At 38.6% G+C, this 22230-nt stretch overlaps 1 protein-coding gene across 2 annotated transcripts in view; it reads left to right on the plus strand.

Annotated features, from left to right (window-relative positions):
* Window positions 1-22230, plus strand: part of VPS13B (vacuolar protein sorting 13 homolog B) — a 1996594-nt gene that overhangs the window by 350287 nt on the left and 1624077 nt on the right. For both annotated transcript variants that reach the window (XM_053715243.1, XM_053715242.1), the window contains exon 8: window positions 8048-8313. In XM_053715243.1, coding sequence (XP_053571218.1) covers window positions 8048-8313 — 266 coding nt within the window. The remainder of the gene's footprint in view (window positions 1-8047; window positions 8314-22230) is intronic.

A 22230-nucleotide genomic window follows, 5' to 3' on the forward strand; every position in this document is an offset into this window, starting at 1 on the left:
TTGGGTTATGTCCTCCAGCCCCCTTCTGGTCATTTGGGACGTGGGGGTGCTGAGTGATAGACTCTACCGAGGCTGTGGGTTTGTCTTACATGACATACCGGTGGGCTTTCCTTTCAGATCTCCTTGTTCTGAGGAACTTACCCCTTGTTCCCCTGAAACGGTTTGGGCCTGTCTGTGGGTAAAGAGTGCCCTATGGAGGTCCGTGGGTTGGGAGTTTTTCCTTCCGATTGTTCCTATTGTTCCTATTGTTCCTTAGCAAACCTCTGCTTGAAGGATATAGTTTCAGGGTTCTGTCCAGTTGGGACCTCTTGGTGGGGAGACCTTCTTTTGCAGAAGAAGAGTTCCTCCTGCGTATCGGGGGGGTCTCATGTTTGGTGGTGGACGGAAACCCACGTCGGCTCCTTACCGCCTACCCGCCCTATGAGTGTGCTCTTCAGCATTTCTTTGTGACCTAGGGACGGCTATTCTACCTAACAAGCTGAGGCTTGGAGTTCGACTCCTGCTGGAGCAGTCTTCTTAAGACTTCAAGATGGGGGATAGCTCCTCCGCTTCTGTACCAGAAGGTGGGCTTCCACCCAGGGGGCTCCGGCATTTTCAGCCTGCTTATGCTTTTCTTAGGGGGTTTATTTTATCCTTATTCTCTTCGACCATATCGCTCTTTGTGGTTGAGGGTCATCTAAGGAGAAGCAGGCGTCAGTGTGACGTTTGCTTTGTTTTCCTTTCGCTCTCTGTTTAGGGTTTTTTGCCTCTATGGACCATGATCAGAAACTTGCGAGTGCAGGATCTTTGAGTTCTTCACATCCTACACTCTCTGAGGCTATCTGTGTGGAATTGTTTGCTTAGTTGTAGACAAGAGAGGCGTTTCTGATGGGGTGTTGATCGCTCGGCTTAGTTCATAGGCCGGGGTATAGTCTCTTCTACCATGAGAGGGGCAGGACCTACTTTTTATTGTATGTAGAGTGGGGATTTTCCTGGCATAAGGCCAGGTCTTTTATTTTTCGGATCATTTTCTTTTCTCCAGGATGTGTTCTGGGTTACGGGTATTCTATAGCTCCCATGGGGGATTTCTTCAGTCCGATCTATTTTACTGGGCACGAGGCTCTCGAGCTTCCAGAGGTCAGTTTTTGTTCAGGTTTTGATTGGTTCAGGCCTGTGTTTAGATTCAGTACTCCTTTCTGGAGTTTACTTTTGTTCTAAAGTTTTGCAGGATGCTCAGTTTGGGCTTATTCATGGAGTGATGTTTAATCTTTCTGTTTGAAAGATTTGTTTGTTTTCTAATGATTCTTGTTTAAGCATCAGAGTTTCTGAGTTGGCTGCCTTGCAAGGTCAGGACCCTTACCTAGTTTTCGTCGGCTAGGACTGTTCTTTGGATTAGTTTTCTTTCTATGGTTGTTTCATATCACAACATCTATCATGAGAATGTGGTTTCTTCCTTGTGTCCTCTTCCTCCTTCGAAGGAGAGGTTATCTCACAACTTTGATGTAGTTTGGGCTTTGAAGTTCTTCAGGCTACTAGGGAATTTTTATCAAAATTATTCTCTGTTTCTATCTATCCTGAGAAGTGTAAGGGGCCGATAATTGGCCACTTCTTTGTTTTTTCTGATGGAGTAGCTTGTTCGCTTAGCTTACAAAATCAGCAGGACACAAGCCTTTCAGAGGTTTGAGGCTCATTTGGCTAGAGCTGTGGCTTCCTTTTTGGGGTTTAAGAATGAGGCATTTAGTGATCAGAATTGTAGGGATTCTGCCTGGTCTTCCTTACAAAAATGTATCTTTTCATATTTGTCATTTTTGGCTTCGACTGAAGCTGCTTTTGGGAGAAGGGTCTTACAGGCTGTGGCACCCTCAGAATAGGGTCCGCCTATCTTTTTACCGTTCATTCAGTGTCCTCTAAAGCTTGGGTATATGTTTCCCACAAGTAAGGAATGAAGCTGTGGACTCTTCTCATATTAAGATGGAAAACATAAATTATGCTTACCTGATAATTTCCTATCCATCTGTATGAGAGTCCACGGTTCCCGCCTGTTGTGTCCGTTGGGCGGACCAAACATATTTTGTTCTTCTGGCATCAGTTATACCCTGATATTTCTCCTACTGTTCCTTGTTCCCTCTGCAGAATAACTGGGGGATGAGGAGAGTGGGGGAGGTATTTAAGCCTTTGTCTGGGGTGCCTTTGCCTTCTCCTGGTGGCCAGGTTCTGTATTTCCCACAAGTAAGGAATTAAGCCATGGACTCTCCTCATACAGATGGAAAGGAAATTATCAGGTAAGCATAATTTATGTTTTTGTATTATTTGTGGATAATTTGTGCCAGGTTTAATCATAAAGCCAATCTTTGCAGAATATATTAATGAATCATATTTGTATGTACCAGAGTCCAAAGAATATTATTTCAGATGGATTCTTACAGTAAAGCTTGATAAATTATACTTAGGGCACCTAACAATGTATACAACAATTTTCTGGTGAAAATGTTTTAAATCCTTCTTTTTCACATTGCCTTGAAGGCAGCTGGTTTCCAGGCATACTGGAATTCAGAAAATTGCCCTTGATTAATGGGAATGTCATCATTTTTGACACAGGAGTCAAACAACCGCATTTAAAGCCTACCGTATTCTGAAAATTACAGTGCAAGATAATTAAACCCGCATAGTAAATTTATTTTGCTTGCCTGTTGTATTGTAATCTACCAAGAGCTTTAATGAATAGACCTACATTTGCTGAGATGGAACTCTGGAATTCAGTTTTTATAAATGTTAAAGAAAAAAAAAAATCTGCCCTTTTCTCATTTCCGCAGATAACTTCTGTAATGTTAGTTATATGTATATACAGTAGTAGAAAACAATCACTATAGTTTTACAATAAGGGAAAATACTGGTTAGCAGAAAAAAATGACCAGCTCCTTTCTTACTCATATGAAGCTTTTCTTTGTTACTCCAGAACTAGTGGAAATGTGTAGTGATGTAGTTTATAAACCTATACTTTAGGTTTATAGCATAGCATAAATGTTAATCATTTTATTTTTACACTATTGCTTGAATATAACTGTGTTTAACCCCTGCAAATGTAAAATCACCAATGCAATTTAAGAGACATGAACATGTAAAATTAAACTTTCATGGTTCAGGTTGCACTTTCAGTATTAAGACACTTTTAAATGTACTTCTCTTATCAAATGTACTTTCTTGGTATTCTTTGTTTAAAAAAAGCATATGTACATATTCTTAGTAGAAGCAGTGCACTACTGAGAGCTAGCTGATCACATCTGGTGAGCCAAGGACAAGAGACAAATGTTTGAACATATACTTTCCAAGAAAAGGTACCAGGAGAACAATGTAATTGATAATAGAAGTCAGTTTGTAATTGTCTTAAAATTGCATGGTCTATCTGAATCACGAAAGTGTCATTTTGACATTCTGGTACCTTTAAGTGCATAGGGGATTTTATATAACTTATAGTTGTCATTTTTTTAGGCTCAGTACAACAATCTGTACTGGTATAGTTGTCTAGTAAAGAGCTTCTGAATAATTGGTAGTACAATCAAACTAACAACAAGATCATCAAAACAAAGTCCTCTGTGACCTGTTCTGTTTCTGGTTCACATCAAACCATACAGCCCACAAGCTTGTAAAGTGACCAAGATGAGGGTCTAATTTATGCAGCACTTAAAATGGTTATATCTACTTATATAGATACCTTGTCCTGTTCAGATATTTTTTTATCTGCACCACTGCATAGTATTCATTCAGATTTAGATTTTTTTTTTCAGACTTTCATTTGTGTGTACTTATAGCATTTTCCCAATACAATATTCCTTTCCAAACACAGTATTTTTTTCTCTACAGTAGTTTTAATGTTTTCAAGCAAAGTTGACCAGGGCACTTTGGGTATATATTTGTGTAACGTTTAATTTAAAAAAAAAATGGCTTACTCCCCTCCCATTTAAAGCACACTTAGGACTAAATTACAAGTGGAGCGCAAATATAACATGCGACTGTAGGGGGCAATTTTGCCCGTTTATGGCGCATGTTAAATAACTAGCCATTACAAATGGCTGGTTAATGCTACCGCAAGCTAGCAATAGCACTTTGCACTAAGTGAACTTTGCACTAAGTGCCCCCTAATTGCCCCCCAAATAAAGTGCACAGTTCCTTTATTTAAAAAAATATGAGCATCTTTTTTTTTTAAAAAAAAAAGACAAAGCAGTTATAAGGGTTAAAGTGAGGGGATGTGTGGTGTTAGAAAAAAGATGGCACTGAAAAGTGCCTTTACATTGAAGTCTATGGGGGACTGTGTTTTTACTTGAAATATATATGTATATGCTTATATACATATATATTTATGTGTTAATATGTGTATATTCATATATATTTTAAATTTGCTGCCCAATGCTGTGTGACTTCCCCCCTGCGTTGCTCTAGGTTCTTTGCTGTGTCTGACGGCATCAGAGCGAGTCTCCCATTGGAGCCTATGGAAGCACGCTCTCATGAGCGCAAAGCTTACAGGCAATGCAATGTCGCGTTTGCATTGCGCTTAACTTGTAATACCTGCGCACATAGGCTTGCACTGGTATTACTGAGTGGAGCGTAAATATCTTGATTGCGAAAGTGCAATTTTGTGCTCCACTCGTAATCTTGCCCTTCGTTTGTTTTCATTTACCAGTGTAACTTTTCTTTTTTTAGGTATCAGGCATATCACACATGTCTTTAGTTATGGGTGTTTTTCTTGGGTACATAGGCTATTAACTAATTCAGTTCTATTTTTGGAATAATTGTTTGTGGGTGGAAAAAGGGGGGAGAATAAATAAATCTCACAGTGCATGGTGTGTGAGCTGTAACTTGCATGAAGTTACAAAACAAAGCTGTCTCTTGCAATTATATATGAGCACAATTCCTGGGACTTTTAGTTGCTTAGGAGGAAACTTTCAGACGCAAGCTACTCACATGTTGTGTGCTTTGTCTTGCAGTCCCTCTGTGTTTTCCTAATGATACAATTATTATTCTAAAAAGTTAAAGTTGTTAGTATCAAATATATCTTTGTAACAAACATATTTATGTCAGATGGTTATCCTTTTTTTCCAACCTTGTTTTCTCTTTTGTCTTACTGTATCCATTATTCAATGATTTTTTCTTCCTTATCCCCTTTCTCTATAGTCCTGTGAGTAAAAAAATAATAATCACCTAACTGTAAAAGCTGTTTATAATTAATGGGAAATTAAACAGTGAATACATGCGAAAAGTACTTTAGTTTCTATAACAGTATGGGTGCTGCTATGTTTAAACGTATCTATCTCTTCTGCTGAGGACAATTAGGAACACATATAAAATTGACACTGCAAGAGACTCCACACAGCCTTGTTTGCAGTCTCTTATTGCTTGTTTCATAACTGCCCCTAATTGTCTTCAGCAGGAGAGATAGATAAGGGGGAAAACTTAGAGTTAAACATGGTGGCGCCCATTACTTTATAGAAACTCAGTGGAATTTAAAAAACAAACAATTTTCAGAGTTAACTACACATAATTAAACATTTTAGATTATATTCTCTTACTGTTTAATAGCCCTTTAAATGTAACCATCAGCAGTACCAGTTGTGTATTTCGTGCTAATACTGATTGGCTGAAAAGTACAAATGAACATTTACCTACCAGACAATGAGTATTAGTTGGAAGCACCTATCAGTCACTGAACATTATCAAGAAGTATAGATTAGCCTAGTAATGACCAATAGTAGGAAATAAACAACTAAGATTCTTTAAAGAAACATCATAAATATAAAGTGTAGTGTATTTCCTTTTTTTTTGTTTATAAGAAGTAAACCAAGTAGAGATTCACTTGCAAACTCTATTAATTTTGTATACATGTTCATATTTAATGGGTCTTAAATTTACCCTTTTATCTAGATTCTCTAGTCCATATTTTTAAAATGTTTTCCCCCTCTTTAAAAGCCTGAAATCCAATTTAAAATTTGTTTTCTCTACACATACATTTTGAGCTTGATTAATATTGCAGCGCTATGTTACCATACTCCTGTAAAGGGGCAAATTTGTCCATTTGCAGTTGCACGTTAAATCACCAGCCATTAGTGTTTAATGCTCCCGTGAGCTTGGTTAACCTCTGGTTAATGAAAAAAATGTGCCCCAATTGCCCCTAAAATAGAGGACAGTTATTTAATCTAAAATAAACAGATGTGCATCTTTATTTTTTTATTTTTTTTTAAAACTGCACAAAGTAGATATAAGGGGTTAAAGTGAGGGGATGATGGGGTGTTTGAAAAAAGAAGAAAACAAAACGGCACTGAAAGTGCCTTTATATTGAGGTGAATGGGTACTGTGCTTTTACTGTTTTTGCTGCCCAACACTGTGAGAATTGCCCCCTGTGCTGCGCTAGGTGCTTTGATATGTCTGACGGCATGAGAAAGAGGCTCCCATTGGAGCCTATTGAAGCATTCTTTTGTGCGCCTAACCTGCAATACCAGCGCACGTAAAATTTACATGCGCTAGTATTACTTGATGGAATGCACATATTGCGCTCCACTTGTAATCTAGGCCTTTGTATTTTGTGCTTGACCCCTTTTTTCATACATCATACCTTATACTGAGAAAAAGAACCGATAAAGCAAGCTTTGAAACTTAACAGATTTAGTTATTCTAATTTTTTATTCTAACCTAATCCATCTTTATTAGTTTGTGTTTGAGTTTTGCAACTGCTGAGATTTCCAAGTAAAACACACTATATGGAGGTAAATTTGGCAGTCTGCTGTTAAATCTTGCAGTTTTAGAAGTAAATTAATCCCAGTTTTCTGCTTAGTGGGGTTCCAAGTGATTTAAAGCCACACATTTTTTGTGGCTTGCGAAAGATCTTTTTGTTGTAGCCTATCAAAAATAACTTCAGTTAAATCAGTGCACAAAGCATGTCTCAATAGGCATCTTTTGTTTCGCTCTCTGTTGGCCTTTAACATGATTTGTCAATGTTTTCGGCATGTAGAATTATAATGAAACAACTCTGTCCAAAAACAGAAATGAAAATTTTAATTTCGTAGCAACATATGAACAGAGCAAGAGTGTAAAAGCCTTTTCATCTCAATTGAATTTTCCTTGTCAGCGTACGTGATTTAATGCCTGTTCTTCGCATTATCTAGACATGAAATTAAAAGCGAGACTCACGTTCTCTAGCAGAAATTATTGTACTGAAAGGGACTTTAAATAGTGTAAAATTGTTACTGTAGTAGCTGCTTTATAACTGTACCTAAATGTAAAAGAAATAAGGGAAGATAACCGAAATGTTAACTTACGGATACTTGGTGCTGCCTATTATTTTATGGAAACTAAAAATGTACACTTATTTCTTTCATACAGGTGGTGAGAGTCCCCATCTGTGTTGTATTCACAGCTAATCTTTACATGCAATACATCATTATATCTAGCATTTATTAAAGGGCCATGAAGCACACATTTTTTTCTAATTCAGATGGGGCATGAATGTATGAACTACTTTCCAATTTACTTCTATTATGAGTTTTGCTTCATTTGCTTGGTATCTTTTATTGAAGGAGCAGCAATGCACAACTGGGAGCTATCTGAACACATTGGCAAGCCAATGACAAGAGCCATATATTTCCAGCCACCAATCAGAAACTAGCTCCCAGCTCCTGAGACTACCAAGGTATAATTTTCAGCGAAGGATGCCAAGTGAACTAAGCATATTAGATGATGACGTAAATTGGGAAGTTTTTAAAATTGTATGCTCTGTCTAAATCATGAAAGACAAACATTGGGTTTCATGTCCCTTTAAGTGTTTTAATGTCCCTTTACATAATCTTTTTATACAATTCTCTGCATAATTTTTTAGTTCAAGTATAACTTTTTCCACACTAGGCAACCAAGTTCTAGGCAAAAAAATACACATTTAACTGTATGGGACCTTCAGCCTGTCTTCATTTGATTCCCTGTATTAGTTTTTTTTTTCTCTTTCTTTTGGATTTTGCACGAGTTATTTCTCATAATTTGACATAATTAGGATTCTATATAAAATGCATTGATGTTTGCTGCACAGGAGGGGAAGATGAAATTGGAACAACAATGCAATTTACAACACAAGAAATGTACTCCCTACAAGATGATGAAGACCAGCAAGGATGGGTATCATGGGCGTGGTCTTTTGTTCCTGCTATTGTGAGTACTGGTAATGAAATTGAAGGAGAAGGTGGTTACATTGGGTCAGAAGATGCTGATGCGCTGCAAAGTTCAAAATCCCAAACTTCCAAAGATCCGATTGTCTCAATAGGATTCTATTGCACCAAAGCCACAGTCACATTTAAGGTATGTTGTATTGTCACATAATTGTTGTGAATGTTCTTACTGTTTTAACTGCTGATACATTTTTTGTCACTTCTCTGTGCATTTAGCTTCTTGCCTTATCAATTGACCACCAATTTATTTTTTCATGTTGTACCATAGGAGTACTTGTATTTTTGATATGTTTCTTCTTATCCGTAAGACTACTTTCATTATTTTAATTTCACCTAACTTTACTTAAAAGTCCATAATAAAACATCGTTATTCACTGTTAATTACCCCTCCATATCACTGAAGTCAAATGGCATTTTTTTTAAATAAAGCAATAGTTTTACATTACTATTCATTTCAAAATTCCCCTGAATATAGGTGTTTTTTCCCTCCCGGGCCTCACCAATCAGAACTTACCAGAACTCATACGTTTTGTGCTGCATGTATACGTTTTTTTATTTATATCATATTTATTTTTTATATATATATATCATTTTTGTTTCTTACTCTTAAGTTTAATATACAGTTTTCAACCACTGTCTAACGTTAAGTTATCTTTGTTTTAAGACACTATAAGAATTCTGTTAATTACATTCTAGTTCTTCTTATCTAATATAAGAATGTATAACTAAAAATAGATGGAAGGAGATATGTTCGCTTTTTGCCAACAAAAACACTTTTTTTAACCCTTGATATTATGGAAGAAAAACCCTAGATCTACTGATAAAATAAATAATATTAGCATAAGAGGGTGGGCTGTTTTCTGTAGCTTTTGGGATATCCTATCACTGAGTGTCAGCCGTATAGAGTCAGTCCAGGATTAGGCCCAACTGCTAGAGTGATAATTGATACTGTGTACTCACAGATGATGCAGGGTCACAGGAACTTGATGGGAAGCAGGAGTACAATGTATAGAAACTTAAAAGCAGGCTGAGGATATTCCGTTATAGAGTGGTCAGGCAAAGCAACGGTCAGTATCACTTTAAAGCAGGCAGAGGATGATCCGTTATAGAGTGGTCAGGCAAAGCAATGATCTATGTCCCTTTAAGCAGGTTTAAGGATTTGACAATAGAGTGGTCAGGCAAAGCAATGGTCAATGTCACTTTAAGCAGGTTTAAGGATTTGGCAATAGAGTGGTCAGGCAAAGCAATGGTCAATGTCCCTTTAAGCAGGTTTAAGGATTTGGCAATAGAGTGGTCAGGCAAAGCAATGGTCAATGTCCCTTTAAGCAGGTTTAAGGATTCAGCAATAGAGTGGTCAGGCAAGCAATGATCAAATGTCCCTTTAAGCTAGGGTGACCATATTGCCGTTTCAAAAAGGGACACATATGAAAAATACATATGTGAGGGTTCTTATACAAAACATTTCTTTAAACAGCTCTAATAGCGGCCCTGACATATGTATTTTTCATGTGTCCCTTTTTAAAGCGGCAATATGGTCACCCTACTTTAAGCAGGTTTAAGGATAAGGCACTCACGGTCAGTATTGAAGCCAGGAAGCGATATTTCCGACAAACGGGCACCAGAAAGAAGTTCCGCCGGAGATTTAAAGGCTGTGACGAGTTAGAGGGCGTGACACAGGAAGGCTGAGTCACGTTACTAGGCAACGTGACACGGCAGAGACAGAGAGAGAGATCCATGAGCCGCGGCGACACGGCAATGATCGGATCATGACACTGAGGGATAATTTTGGTAATTTTAGAAGTTGTTTAACATTTCTAGGTTTAAACAATACTATAATTGTTCCCTTACGGATTTGTTAAATTAAGAATAGGTTGCTATACAAGCTCACTGGACAACAGAAAGTCCAAAAAAGCAGTTATAGACCCGGATAAAATCTGCAAAGTTTTTGCAATAACAAAGATAAAACATATATCAGCATCATCACTTTCAGGTAATAAAACATTATCTTATGTGTTTTGGGCTATTAGTGGCTGTTGTCAAAGATCATTTCATTCCCTTCTTAGAGATGTATTTGAAAGAGATATTGTTTTATTATTTAAAACCATTACTTACATTTCAGATAACCATTTAATATTTAGTACTTAGTTAAACATGTTATATATAGTGAAATAATCATATCACATAAACATTTTATTACACTCCAAACACTGTTTGACAACTATATATAGCAACATGTAAATAAATATTAAGTCTGTATATGAAGCATTGTTTATTAAATATATGTTATAAGACATTGAAACCTGAAACATAAATATAAATAAACAGATATAATGTAACTAAATCATACCTAAAAAAAATAAAAACAATTTTCACTTAGTAATTAAAGGGACACTGAACCCAATTTTTTTCTTTCACGATTCAGATAGAGCATGCAATTTTAAGCAACTTTCTAATTTACTCCTATTATCAAATTTTTTTCTATCTAAGTTTAGATGCCGGCCCATTTTTGGTGAACAACCTGGGTTGTTCTTGCTGATTGGTGGATATATTCACCCACCAATAAACAAGTGCTGTCCAATAATAACCAATAATTGTCTGGCTCCTTAGCTTAGATGCCTTCTTTTTCAAATAAAGATAGCAAAAGAACGAAGAAAAATTGATAATAGGAGTAAATTAGGTAGTTGCTTAAAATGGCATGCTTTATCTGAATCACAAAAGAAAAAAAAATTGGGTTCAGCGTCCCTTTAATAATGTCATGCTCAGAGTTTAAAATCCTTGTGATACTTGGGTCTAAAGATCCCATCTGGAAAGAATCCTCTGCCTTTTACCTCCTTTAGAGGACATTTCACAGTTTCAATTGTATTCCACCTGAAAGTATCTACTTTCTTTTTGTCAACCTTAGTGGTATGATGTGAAAGTGTAAAACAAATATTAATACATGTTATATATCCTAAGCACTTAATTATTTGTGTATAGATCAGTGATAAAACATTGACATTGTACAAAAAGGGCTTTGTGAGGATGATAAATAGACCTTGTTAAATAAATAGGTCTCATGTTTATATCAGCAAGGAATGATTTTATTAAACCCAGAATGGCACAAACATGGTGTTTGGGGTATTAGTCTGCAAGCAAATGTCAACAAGATCTCGATCTTAAGGGATTTTCTTGGATGGAGAGTGTATAATCCAGATGTTTGAGGAGTCACTTCCAAGCAAATGTTTAGACATTATCTATATCGAACTTAGATTTACCCTGTGAGAGGTTCCCAATGGTCTGGTGGGTTCAGAACCCAATGGTACCAGATCAAGAAGAGCATAGATGTGCTGATACATGGGCATATTGGCAGGCCATTTATATAGTTCAGGGTGTCAGACATTGGTATTGAACCTGTCTTATTATGCTGCATTACGCATGGTAGAGCGAGGAATGTTTCCTTTTGTTGAGTCTTTTTATGCAGCTCCCAGTATTGAACCTTGTCTGTGGTGGTATCGGTACAAGGTAAAGTCTTTATGTCCAGAAGCTCATCAATCGCATCAGGTGACATGAGTTTAGCAATATATAGGCTCTGCATATAATCCTCTGGAGCTCTAACAAGCATGGATTGTATGAGGTTTTCTAATTTCATGCAGTATGAGCGAGGCATTGTGCTAGATTTTCTCCCCACACAGATGCCATCTCCAATAATATCGTCTGTGGATCTAAAGCTTTAGAAGCAGGAATCTGTAGATTTACTAACGTTGCAGGATAGAATTTAGTCCTATAGTATCCAGTTAAAACTGAGTAACTCGGAGTGCTGGGTAGGAAGTCGAAGTCTCGTAAGACGCTGATTAGGCCTTTATCGCCCGATCCTTAGCCCCCCCCCCCCTTGTCATATATACAGCAAATTAAGGGATGATTATTAGATCCACACATTGTGAATTATTTATATAATGGGTGAATATGTTGTTGGTGCTATAAAATACCGCTAATAATCAGCAGATTTATGGTTCATCAGGAGCCTGTGGAAATGTGTTCTTTTGGGATTGCTGTATGGAAACTCATCAAGAGCATGCAATTTTAAATCCATAATCTAAAAATACTTTTAAGATCCTTCTGGAATCTCAGTGTTGAAATACTAATTATAGCAACATAAGATTATTTATCATTCAATTAGCCATAGTGCCTCATCCACCTAATCTTGGCATTCCAAGATCACCACACTTCCACATGTCTGATTGTTTGACAAAAGCCCAAGCAATATCTTGACACTATATATATATATATATATATATATATATATATATATATATATATATAAATATGCAGGTGTGTGTCCGAGTTGAAATAATATTTTCAGTTACATTATCTTTGTCTGTAAAGCAGTTCAGACTTGGCTTGTTCAAGTCAGGCACTGTGGGTGAGATATAATTAAGGCTAAATGTATTCGCTTTTTCGGCTATGTGGAGCAGGTTTCCTCTTTGCCACCTCATAGATTGTGAGATTATATCACCCTGACGTTTTCTTGTTTGAGGTTATTGACAATTCCTTGCTCTAGCACAATTGGTTGGAAAGTTGTCTTGGGAGTCTAAGTCCAAATATTTAAAGATGAGCCCTAAAAAAAAAGCCAGGCTCAAGGATGCCTGATATTCTAACAGTTCCTGTGTAGTATCTTTCTCTGAGATGTAGTTTAACGTTTCCAAGGTAACTTGGCTATCCGCCTCATTTAGTTTCCCTCTTCCCTACACTAGATTACATTAAAGTTCAGTATCAAATTAAAATTCTAACCCACTCCTAGAAATTCCTCTACATCATTGCACTAATCTGTATTTCTCTGTATACTCAGCTAGCTGCCTTCTTCACTCCTATTCTGACCTGAGCATAGAAGTATTTCCTAGCATACAAGTATTTCTTAGCATACAAGTATTTCTTAGCATACAAGTATTTCTTAGCATACAAGTATTTCTTAGCATACAAGTATTTCTTAGCATACAAGTATTTCTTAGCATACAAGTATTTCTTAGCATACAAGTATTTCTTAGCATACAAGTATTTCTTAGCATACAAGTATTTCTTAGCATACAAGTATTTCTTAGCATACAAGTATTTCTTAGCATACAAGTATTTCTTAGCATACAAGTGTTTCTTAGCATACACGTATTTCTTGTTATACAAGTATTTCTTGTTATACAAGTATTTCTTGTTATACAAGTATTTCTTAGCATACACGTATTTCTTAGCATACACGTATTTCTTAGCATACACGTATTTCTTAGCATACACGTATTTCTTAGCATACACGTATTTCTTAGCATACAATTATTTCTTGGCATACACGTATTTCTTAGCATACGCGTATTTCTTAGCATACGCGTATTTCTTAGCATTTCTTAGCATACACGTATTTCTTAGCATACACGTATTTCTGAGCATACACATATTTCTGAGCATACACGTATTTCTTAGCATACACGTATTTCTTAGCATACACTTATTTCTTCTATAAGATACGACGAGCCCACGGATTCATCCTTTACTTGTGGGATATTATCCTCCTGCTAACAGGAAGTGGCAAAGAGCACCACAGCAAAGCTGTCTATATAGCTCCTCCCTTGACTCCACCCCCCCAGTCATTCTCTTTGCCTACTCTAAGTATTAGGAAGGGTAAAGTGAAAGAGGTGATAAAATGTTTTTATTTTCTTCAAGCAAGAGTTTTTTATTTTAAATGGTACCGGTGTGTACTATTTTCCCTCAGGCAGCAGATGGATGAAGACTTCTGCCTGGAGGCTGATGATCTTAGCATTTGTCACTAAGACCCAGAGCAGTTCCCACTGAATGGCTGAGGAGTACTTAAAAAACTTCAGTGTGAGGAACGTTTTTCATGCTATAAGCAGTGAGGTATGTTCAGTCTTGCATATATGGGCTAAGAAAAAATGGCAAACGTTTATTTAACTGGGAGTGCTGATAACGTTTTTAGGAAGGAATGTTTTTCATGCTTAATGAGAGGGTACACTTGGCTTCTTTTTGGGTTGAGGAACCCACATGACTAGTTTGAGACCGCTCTGGTGCGGTTCATTTGGGCTGAGAGACATCAAGTGAGATGGGCGGGGCCTATTTTCGCGCCTCAGTTGTGCAGTTGTATTTGACAGGCAAGCAGCAAGCTCCAACTCCGGTGGGCCCTTGTGAGAGTATTGGGCCAAATCGAAGCTTTAACCCTGTTTTACAGACCCCTGAGGGCAGGTAGGCGCCACAGTAGGGCTGTGGTGAGGTGCAGGGGGTGTTTTTTCCTGATTTAAACGTTTATTAATTACCTGTTTTTTCTAGTAAGGGTTAAGTGTTCCTTTCCTTGTGGGGCAAACTTAGGTGCATAGTTTGAATGCTTATATCATAAAATTGAAACAATTTGATTGTTTTAAAGCAGTTTTGCAAAACTTGTATGCTTTTTTTCTCTTAAAGGCGCAGTACCGTTTTTTAAGATTGTTATTTTTTCACTAAATAAAGTGTTTTCAAGACTGTTTGTGGTCATTACTAACCTGTTTAACATATCTGACATTGAGGAAAGCCAATGTTCAATGTGTTTAGAAGCCATTGTGGAACCCCCACTTAAAATGTGTCCCTCATGCACTGAAAGGGCCTTAACTTGCAAAGAACATATTTTAGCTGATAAAAGTATGTCGCAGGATGATTCTCAGTCAGAAGAGAATCAGGTTATGCCATCTAATTCTCCCCAAGTGTCACAACCATTAACGCCCGCACAAGCGACGCCAAGTACTAGTGCGTCTAATTCTTTCACCCTGCAAGATATGGCCGCAGTTATGTCTACTACCCTCACTGAGGTTTTATCTAAACTGCCTGGGTTGCAGGGGAAGCGCAGTAGGTCCGGTGTGAGAGTAAATGCTGAGCCCTCTGATGCTTTATTAGCCATCTCCGATGTACCCTCACAATGTTCTGAGTTGGGGGTGAGGGAATTGCTGTCTGAGGGAGAGCTTTCTGATTCAGGAAAGATGTTTCCTCAAACAAACTCAGATATGACTACTTTTAAATTTAAGCTAGAACACCGCCGCTTGTTGCTCAGGGAGGTTTTAGCGACTCTGGATGATTGTGACCCTATTGTAATTCCACCAGAGAAATTGTGTAAAATGGATTGATATCTAGAGGTCCCTAAGAGGATTTCGGACATTGTTACTAAGGAGTGGTACAGACCAGGTATTCCGTTCTCTCCCCCTCCTACTTTTAAGAAAATGTTTCCCATATCAGACACCATTCGGGATTTGTGGCAGACGGTCCCTAAAGTGGAGGGAGCTATTTCTACCCTGGCTAAGCGTACAACTATACCTATTGAGGACAGTTGTGCTTTCAAAGATCCTATGAATAAAAAAATTAGAGAGTCTTCTAAAGAAAATATTTATTCATCAGGGTTTTCTTCTGCAACCTATAGTGTGCATTGTTCCTGTAACTACTGCAGCTGCTTTTTGGTTCGATGCTCTAGAGGTGGCTCTTAAGGTTGAGACCCCATTAGATGATATTCTGGATAGAATTAGGGCTCTCAAGCTAGCTAATTCTTTCATTACAGATGCCGCTTTTCAACTGGCTAAATTAGCGGCAAAGAATTCAGGTTTTGCCATTTTAGCGCGTAGAGCGTTATGGCTTAAGTCCTGGTCTGCTGACGTGTCATCACAATCTAAGCTTTTAGCCATTCCTTTCAAGGGTAAACCCTATTCGGCCTGAACTGAAAGAGATCATTTCAGACATCACTGGAGGAAAAGGCCATGCCCTTCCTCAGGATAAGACAAATAAGATGAGGACCAAACAAAATAATTTTCGTTCCTTTCGAAACTTCAAAGGTGGTCCCTCTACCTACTCCCCTGCTGCAAAGCAGGTGGGGAATTTTGCTCAATCCAAAACCTAACCAGACCTGGAATAAGGGTAAACAGGCCAAGAAGCCCTCTGCTGCCACCAAGACAGCATGAAGGGGCAGCCCCCGATCCGGGACAGGATCTAGTAGGGGGCAGACTTTCTCTCTTTGCTCAGGCTTGGGCAAGAGACGTTCAGGACTCCTGGGCTTTAGAAATCGTGAACCAGGGGTATCTTCTAGACTTCAAAGATTCTCCTCCAAGGGGGAGATTTCATCTTTCTCGATTGTCTGTAAACCAGACAAAAAGAGAGGCATTCTTACGCTGTGTAGAAGACCTATATACTATGGGAGTAATCTGCCCAGTTCCAAAAGCAGAACAGGGGCAGGGGTTTTACTCCAATCTGTTTGTGGTTCCCAAAAAAGAGGGAACCTTCAGACCAATTTTAGAACTCAAGATCCTAAACAAGATCCTTCAAGATCCTTCAAGATGGAGACCATTCGGACTATTTTACCAATGATCCAGGAGGGTCAATATATGACCACCGTGGATTTAAAGGATGCGTATCTTCACATTCCTATCCACAAAAATCATCACCAGTTCCTCAGGTTCGCCTTCCTGGACAAGCATTACCTGTTTGTGGCTCTTCTCTTCGAGTTGGCCACAGCTCCCAGAATTTTCACAAAAGTGCTAGGGTCCCTTCTGGCGGTTCTAAGGGCGCGGGGCATAGCAGTGGCGCCTTATCTGGACGATATCTTAATTCAGGTGTCAACTTACCAACTAGCCAAATCTCACACGGACGGGTGGAAGGTGAACGTAAAAAAGAGTTCACTTATCCCCCTCACAAGAGTTCCATTCCTGGGAACTCTGATAGTTTCGGTAAACATGAAAATTTTTCTGACGGAGGTCAGGAAATAAAAGATTTTAACCACCTGCCGAGCTCTTCATTCCATTCCTCGGCTGTCAGTGGCTCAGTGTATGGAGGTAATTGGACTAATGGTAGCGGCTTGCATCTCAGACCACTGCAACTATGCATGCTCAAACAGGGGAATGGGGATTATGCAAATTTATCTCCTTAGATAAATCTGGATCAAGAGACCAGAGACTCTCTTCTTTGGTGGTTGTCACAGGATCATCTGTCCCAGGGAATGTGTTTCCGCAGGCCAGCATGGGTCATAGTGACAACGGACGCCTGCCTATTGGGCTGGGGTGCAGTCTGGAATTCCCTGAATGCACAGGGTGTGTGGACTCAGGAGGAGGCTCTCCTTTCGATAAATATTCTAGAACTGAGAGTGATATTCAAAGCACTTCAGGCATGGCCTCAGCTGGCTTCGGCCAGATTCATAAGATTCCAGTCGGACAATATCACGACTGTAGCATATATCAATCATCAGGGGGAACAAAATGTTCTCTAGCGATGATAGAGGTTTCCAAAATAATTTGATGGGAAGGGACTCACTCTTGCCATCTATCAGCAATCTATATCCTAGGAGTGGAGAACTGGGAAGCGTCAGACTTTTCATCCGGAGGAGTGGGAACTCCATCCGGAGGTGTTTGCATAATTGATTCATCAATGGGGCACACCAGAATTGGATCTGATGGCATCTCGTCAGAATGCCAAATTTCCTTGTTACGGGTCCAGATCAAGGGATCCTCAAGCAGTACTGATAGATGCTCTAGCAGTACCTTGGTCGTTCAACCTGGCTTCCTCGTCTGATTGCCAGAATCAAACAGGAGAGGGCTTCAGTGATTTTGATAGCACCTGCGTGGCCACGCAGGACTTGGTATGCAGACCTGGTGGAAATGTCATCTCTACCACCGTGGACACTGCCTCTGAGACAGGAACTTCTTATTCAAGGTCCGTTCCAGCATCCAAATCTAGTTTCTCTGCGGCTGACTGCTTGGAGATTGAACGCTTGATTTTATCCAAGCGGGGATTCTCTGAGTCGGTCATAGATACCTTGATTCAGGCTCGAAAGCCTGTCACTAGGAAAATTTATCATAAGATATGGCGTAAATATCTTTATTGGTGTGAATCCAAAGGCTACTCATGGAGTAAGATCAGGATTCCTAGGATTTTGTCCTTTCTCCAAGAAGGATTGGAGAAGGGGTTATCAGCTAGTTCCCTAAAGGGACAGATATCTGCTTTATCAATTTTACTGCACATGCATCTGGCAGATGTTCCAGTCGTTCAGTCGTTTTGTCAGGCTTTAGTTTGAATCAAGTCTGTGTTTAAACCTGTTGCTCCGCCGTGGAGTTTGAATTTAGTTCTTAAAGTTCTTCAAGGGGTTCCGTTTGAACCTATGCATTCCATAGATATTAAGCTTCTATCTTGGAAAGTTCTGTTTTTAGTTGCTATCTCTTCGGCTCGAAGAGTTTCTTAACTATCTGCATTGCAATGCGACTCGCCTTATCTTGTTTTCCATTCTGATAAGGTGGTTTTGCGTACCAAACCTGGATTCCTTCCTAAGATTGTTACTAATAAGAATATTAATCAGGAAATTGTTGTTCCTTACCTGTGTCTTAATCCTTCCTTTAAGAAGGAGCGTCTGTTGCACAACTTGGACGTGGTTTGTGCTTTGAAGTTTTACTTGCAAGCGACCAAAGATTTCCATCAAATATCTTCTCTGTTTGTTGTCTATTCTGGAAAACGTAGAGGTCAAAAAGCTACGGCTACCTTTCTTTCTTTTTGGCTGAAAAGCATCATCCGTTTGGCATACGAGATTGCTGGACAGCAGCCTCCTGAAAGAATTACAGCTCACTCTACTAGAGCGGTGGCTTCCACATGGGCTTTTAAAAATTATGCTTCTGTTGAACAGATTTGTAAGGCTGCGACTTGGTCTTCACTTCATACCTTTTCCAAATTTTACAAATTTGATACTTTTGCTTCTTCGGAGGCTATTTTTGGCAGAACAGTTCTTCAAGCAGTGGTGCCTTCTGTTTAGGCATCTGTCTTGTCCCTCCCGTTCATCCGTGTCCTGTAGCTTTGGTATTGTATCCCACAAGTAAAGGATGAATCCGTGGACTCGTCGTATCTTATAGAAGAAAAGTAAATTTATGCTTACCTGATAAATTGATTTCTTCTATGATACGACGAGTCCACGGCCCGCCCTGTCAATTTAAGACAGGTTATATTTTTTTGATTTAAAACTTCAGTCACCTCTGCACCTTTTAGTTTCTCCTTTTTCTTCCTGTACCTTCGGTCGAATGACTGGGGGGTGGAGTCAAGGGAGGAGCTATATAGACAGCTCTGCTGTGGTGCTCTTTGCCACTTCCTGTTAGCAGGAGGATAATATCCCACAAGTAAAGGATGAATCCATGGACTCGTCGTATCATAGAAGTAATCAATTTATCAGGTAAGCATAAATTTACTTTTCTTAGCATACACGTATTTCTTAGCATACAAGTATTTCTTAGCGTACACGTATTTCTTAGCGTACACGTATTTCTTAGCGTACACGTATTTCTTAGCGTCCACGTATTTCTTAGCGTCCACGTATTTCTTAGCGTCCACGTATTTCTTAGCGTCCACGTATTTCTTAGCGTCCACGTATTTCTTAGCGTACACGTATTTCTTAGCGTCCACGTATTTCTTAGCGTCCACGTATTTCTTAGCGTCCACGTATTTCTTAGCATACACGTATTTCTTGATATACAGTATATTTTTGTTTATTTTTTGCCTCAAAAGTAACAATAATGACTGGATAAATAAGACATTAATGATACCTATAATTTGAAGAATAAAATGCAACTTTTAATATTGCTGCCGATTTCACCATTTTAGTTACAGGTACTTTGTAAAACCTCAGTTGCTTTATGTTGCACATTTTTATTTACTGATAAACCATTTTAAGACTTGTGGAAGATAGCTAAGTAATACAATCTTGTTCACGTTTTATTCATTTTAATATAATTTAATGTTATTAAAGGGACATGAAACCCAAACATTTACCATCATGATTTAGATAAAGAATACAGTTTTTACAGAGCTTCCAATTTACTTCTATTATCAAATTTGCTTCAGTCTCTTGTTATTCTTTGTTGAAGAGATACCTAGATAGGTAGAGTGCACATGTCTGGAACACTACATTACAGGAAGTAGTGCTGCTATCTAGTGCTCTTGCTAATGTATAACATTGTTGTAAAACTGCTGCCATATAGTGCTCCAGACATGCACACTCCTGAATTTACCTTCCTGCTTTTCAACAAAAGGATAACAAGAAAACAAAAAAAATTGATATTAGAAGTAAATTGTAAAGTTGCATTACAGTGTATGTTCTATCCGAATCATGAAATAATTGTTGTTTGTGTTTTATGTCCCTTTAATGTGTTTTAATATCCCAGTTTGCTCTCTCTTTTGTGTGTTTTCCACCTGTTTGTTTCTCTTTTCTAATGAAGCAGAAACGCTTTAGTTTGGTAAAGCTACAAGGATAAATGTCTGTTGCAGAAAACAAAATATGCATTGACTTTATTTAGCCATGTGTGTTTGTTTCTTTTCCTCCATTGGATTAATAAGTATCCTAGCTTTGAGCCTTAGTGTTCTAGATTTGCAGATATTACATTGCACTTTAACAACACCTCTCCTTGAATAACCTACAAGAAATGAACTTCCAGCTAGAAAAGAGAAAATGTTTTGTATGAGATTCACATGTTACTCAGAGAAGGAAAACATTAGCATTCATTGTTCTAGTTTCATGCAAAGAATGTATGGAATTAATTTGTGGTTCATATTTTAGTATTAAAAAAAGGTCAAGTTTCTGCATTAGCATTGTGAGTGGTTGATACCATTCCAGTGAAAGAGAAGAAAACATGCCAAATTAATCGTAACATTTTCCTAATACTGTTGAAAATTGTTCTTGTAATGTTTGAGCTCTTTTAATCAATTAATTGCTTTTCCTCTGCTATAATTGCAGACAGCTGATAGGAAGGAAGAAGCTAAATTGTCCTATATAAGTGCATTAATTGTTCACTTCTCATAGACATTTTATCATGTGGAATAAAAGTGTGTGTATATATTTTTTGTGGGTGTGTGTATATATACACACACACACACACACACACACACACATCTATCTGTCTACCAATCAGAATGATATTTGTGTGTATTTTGATAGGCTGGGTTACCTAACTCATTAATGATGGCTTATTTAAAGGGACATTAAACACTAAATACATGTTGTGTTTCTCCCTCTAATCATGGGTGCTGCCATTATGGATCTAGGTTACACTGCAGGTATCTGAAGGAGAGTTGTTGCACACGTGCAAAGAAGTCAGCACTGGAATGCATTAAAAGATCGATTTCAACGTGGTGGTACCCATGACTAGAGGGAGGTGTGAAAGCATTTAATGTCCCTTTAATAGTATTCAAGATTCGAAAACTATAAAGCGCAGTGATGGACAACTTTCTAACACATAGGCCTCTATTTATCAAGGTCTGGCGGACCTGATCTGACACTGCGGATCATGTCCACCAGACCTCGCTGAGTATGGTGAGCAATACGCTCGCCGTATTCAGCATTGCACCAGCAGCTCACAAGAGCTGCTGGTGCAACACCGCCCCCTGCAGACTCGTGGCCAATCGGCTGCCAGCAGGGGGGTGTCAATCAACCCGATCGTACTCGATCGGGTTGATTTCCGGCGATGTCTGTCGGCCTGCTCAGAGCAGGTGGACAGGTTATGGAGCAGCGGTCTTTGTGACCGCTGCTTCATAACTGCTGTTTCTGGCGAGTCTTCAGACTCGCAAGAAACACGGCCCTTCAAGCTCCGTACGGAGCTTGATAAATATGGGCCATAGGGGCCACAGATCAATATTATAGTAGCCTTAAGGGCCACACATAAATGCATGGATATTAAACAAACAAATAATGAATTTCTTGGCTGCCTACCAAAAACACACACTTTTTTTTTTCCACTTCTTCCTGGGTCCACAAAATTGTCTAGTTTTGCTTTATTCCAGGGGCCATAAAATCTATTGTAGAGAAGCGCATGTGTCCCATGGCCTCCAGTTGACCATCCCTGCTTTAAAGTATCACAATCTCCTTTTAACTCTGTGTTTAAAGGGGCTGATATATGATGCTTTCTAGCCCTCTCAAGCTGTTAAGTGTTTAGAAGGATACTAGACCCTTTGAGATGGTTACATTTCAGCTCATTTCTAACTAACTAACTAACTAACTAACTAACTAACACTAATTGGTGTTAGCAGGGGAGATCAGAAA

Source organism: Bombina bombina, chromosome 5, assembly GCF_027579735.1.
Source record: "Bombina bombina isolate aBomBom1 chromosome 5, aBomBom1.pri, whole genome shotgun sequence".
NCBI classification, from domain to species: Eukaryota; Metazoa; Chordata; class Amphibia; order Anura; family Bombinatoridae; genus Bombina; species Bombina bombina.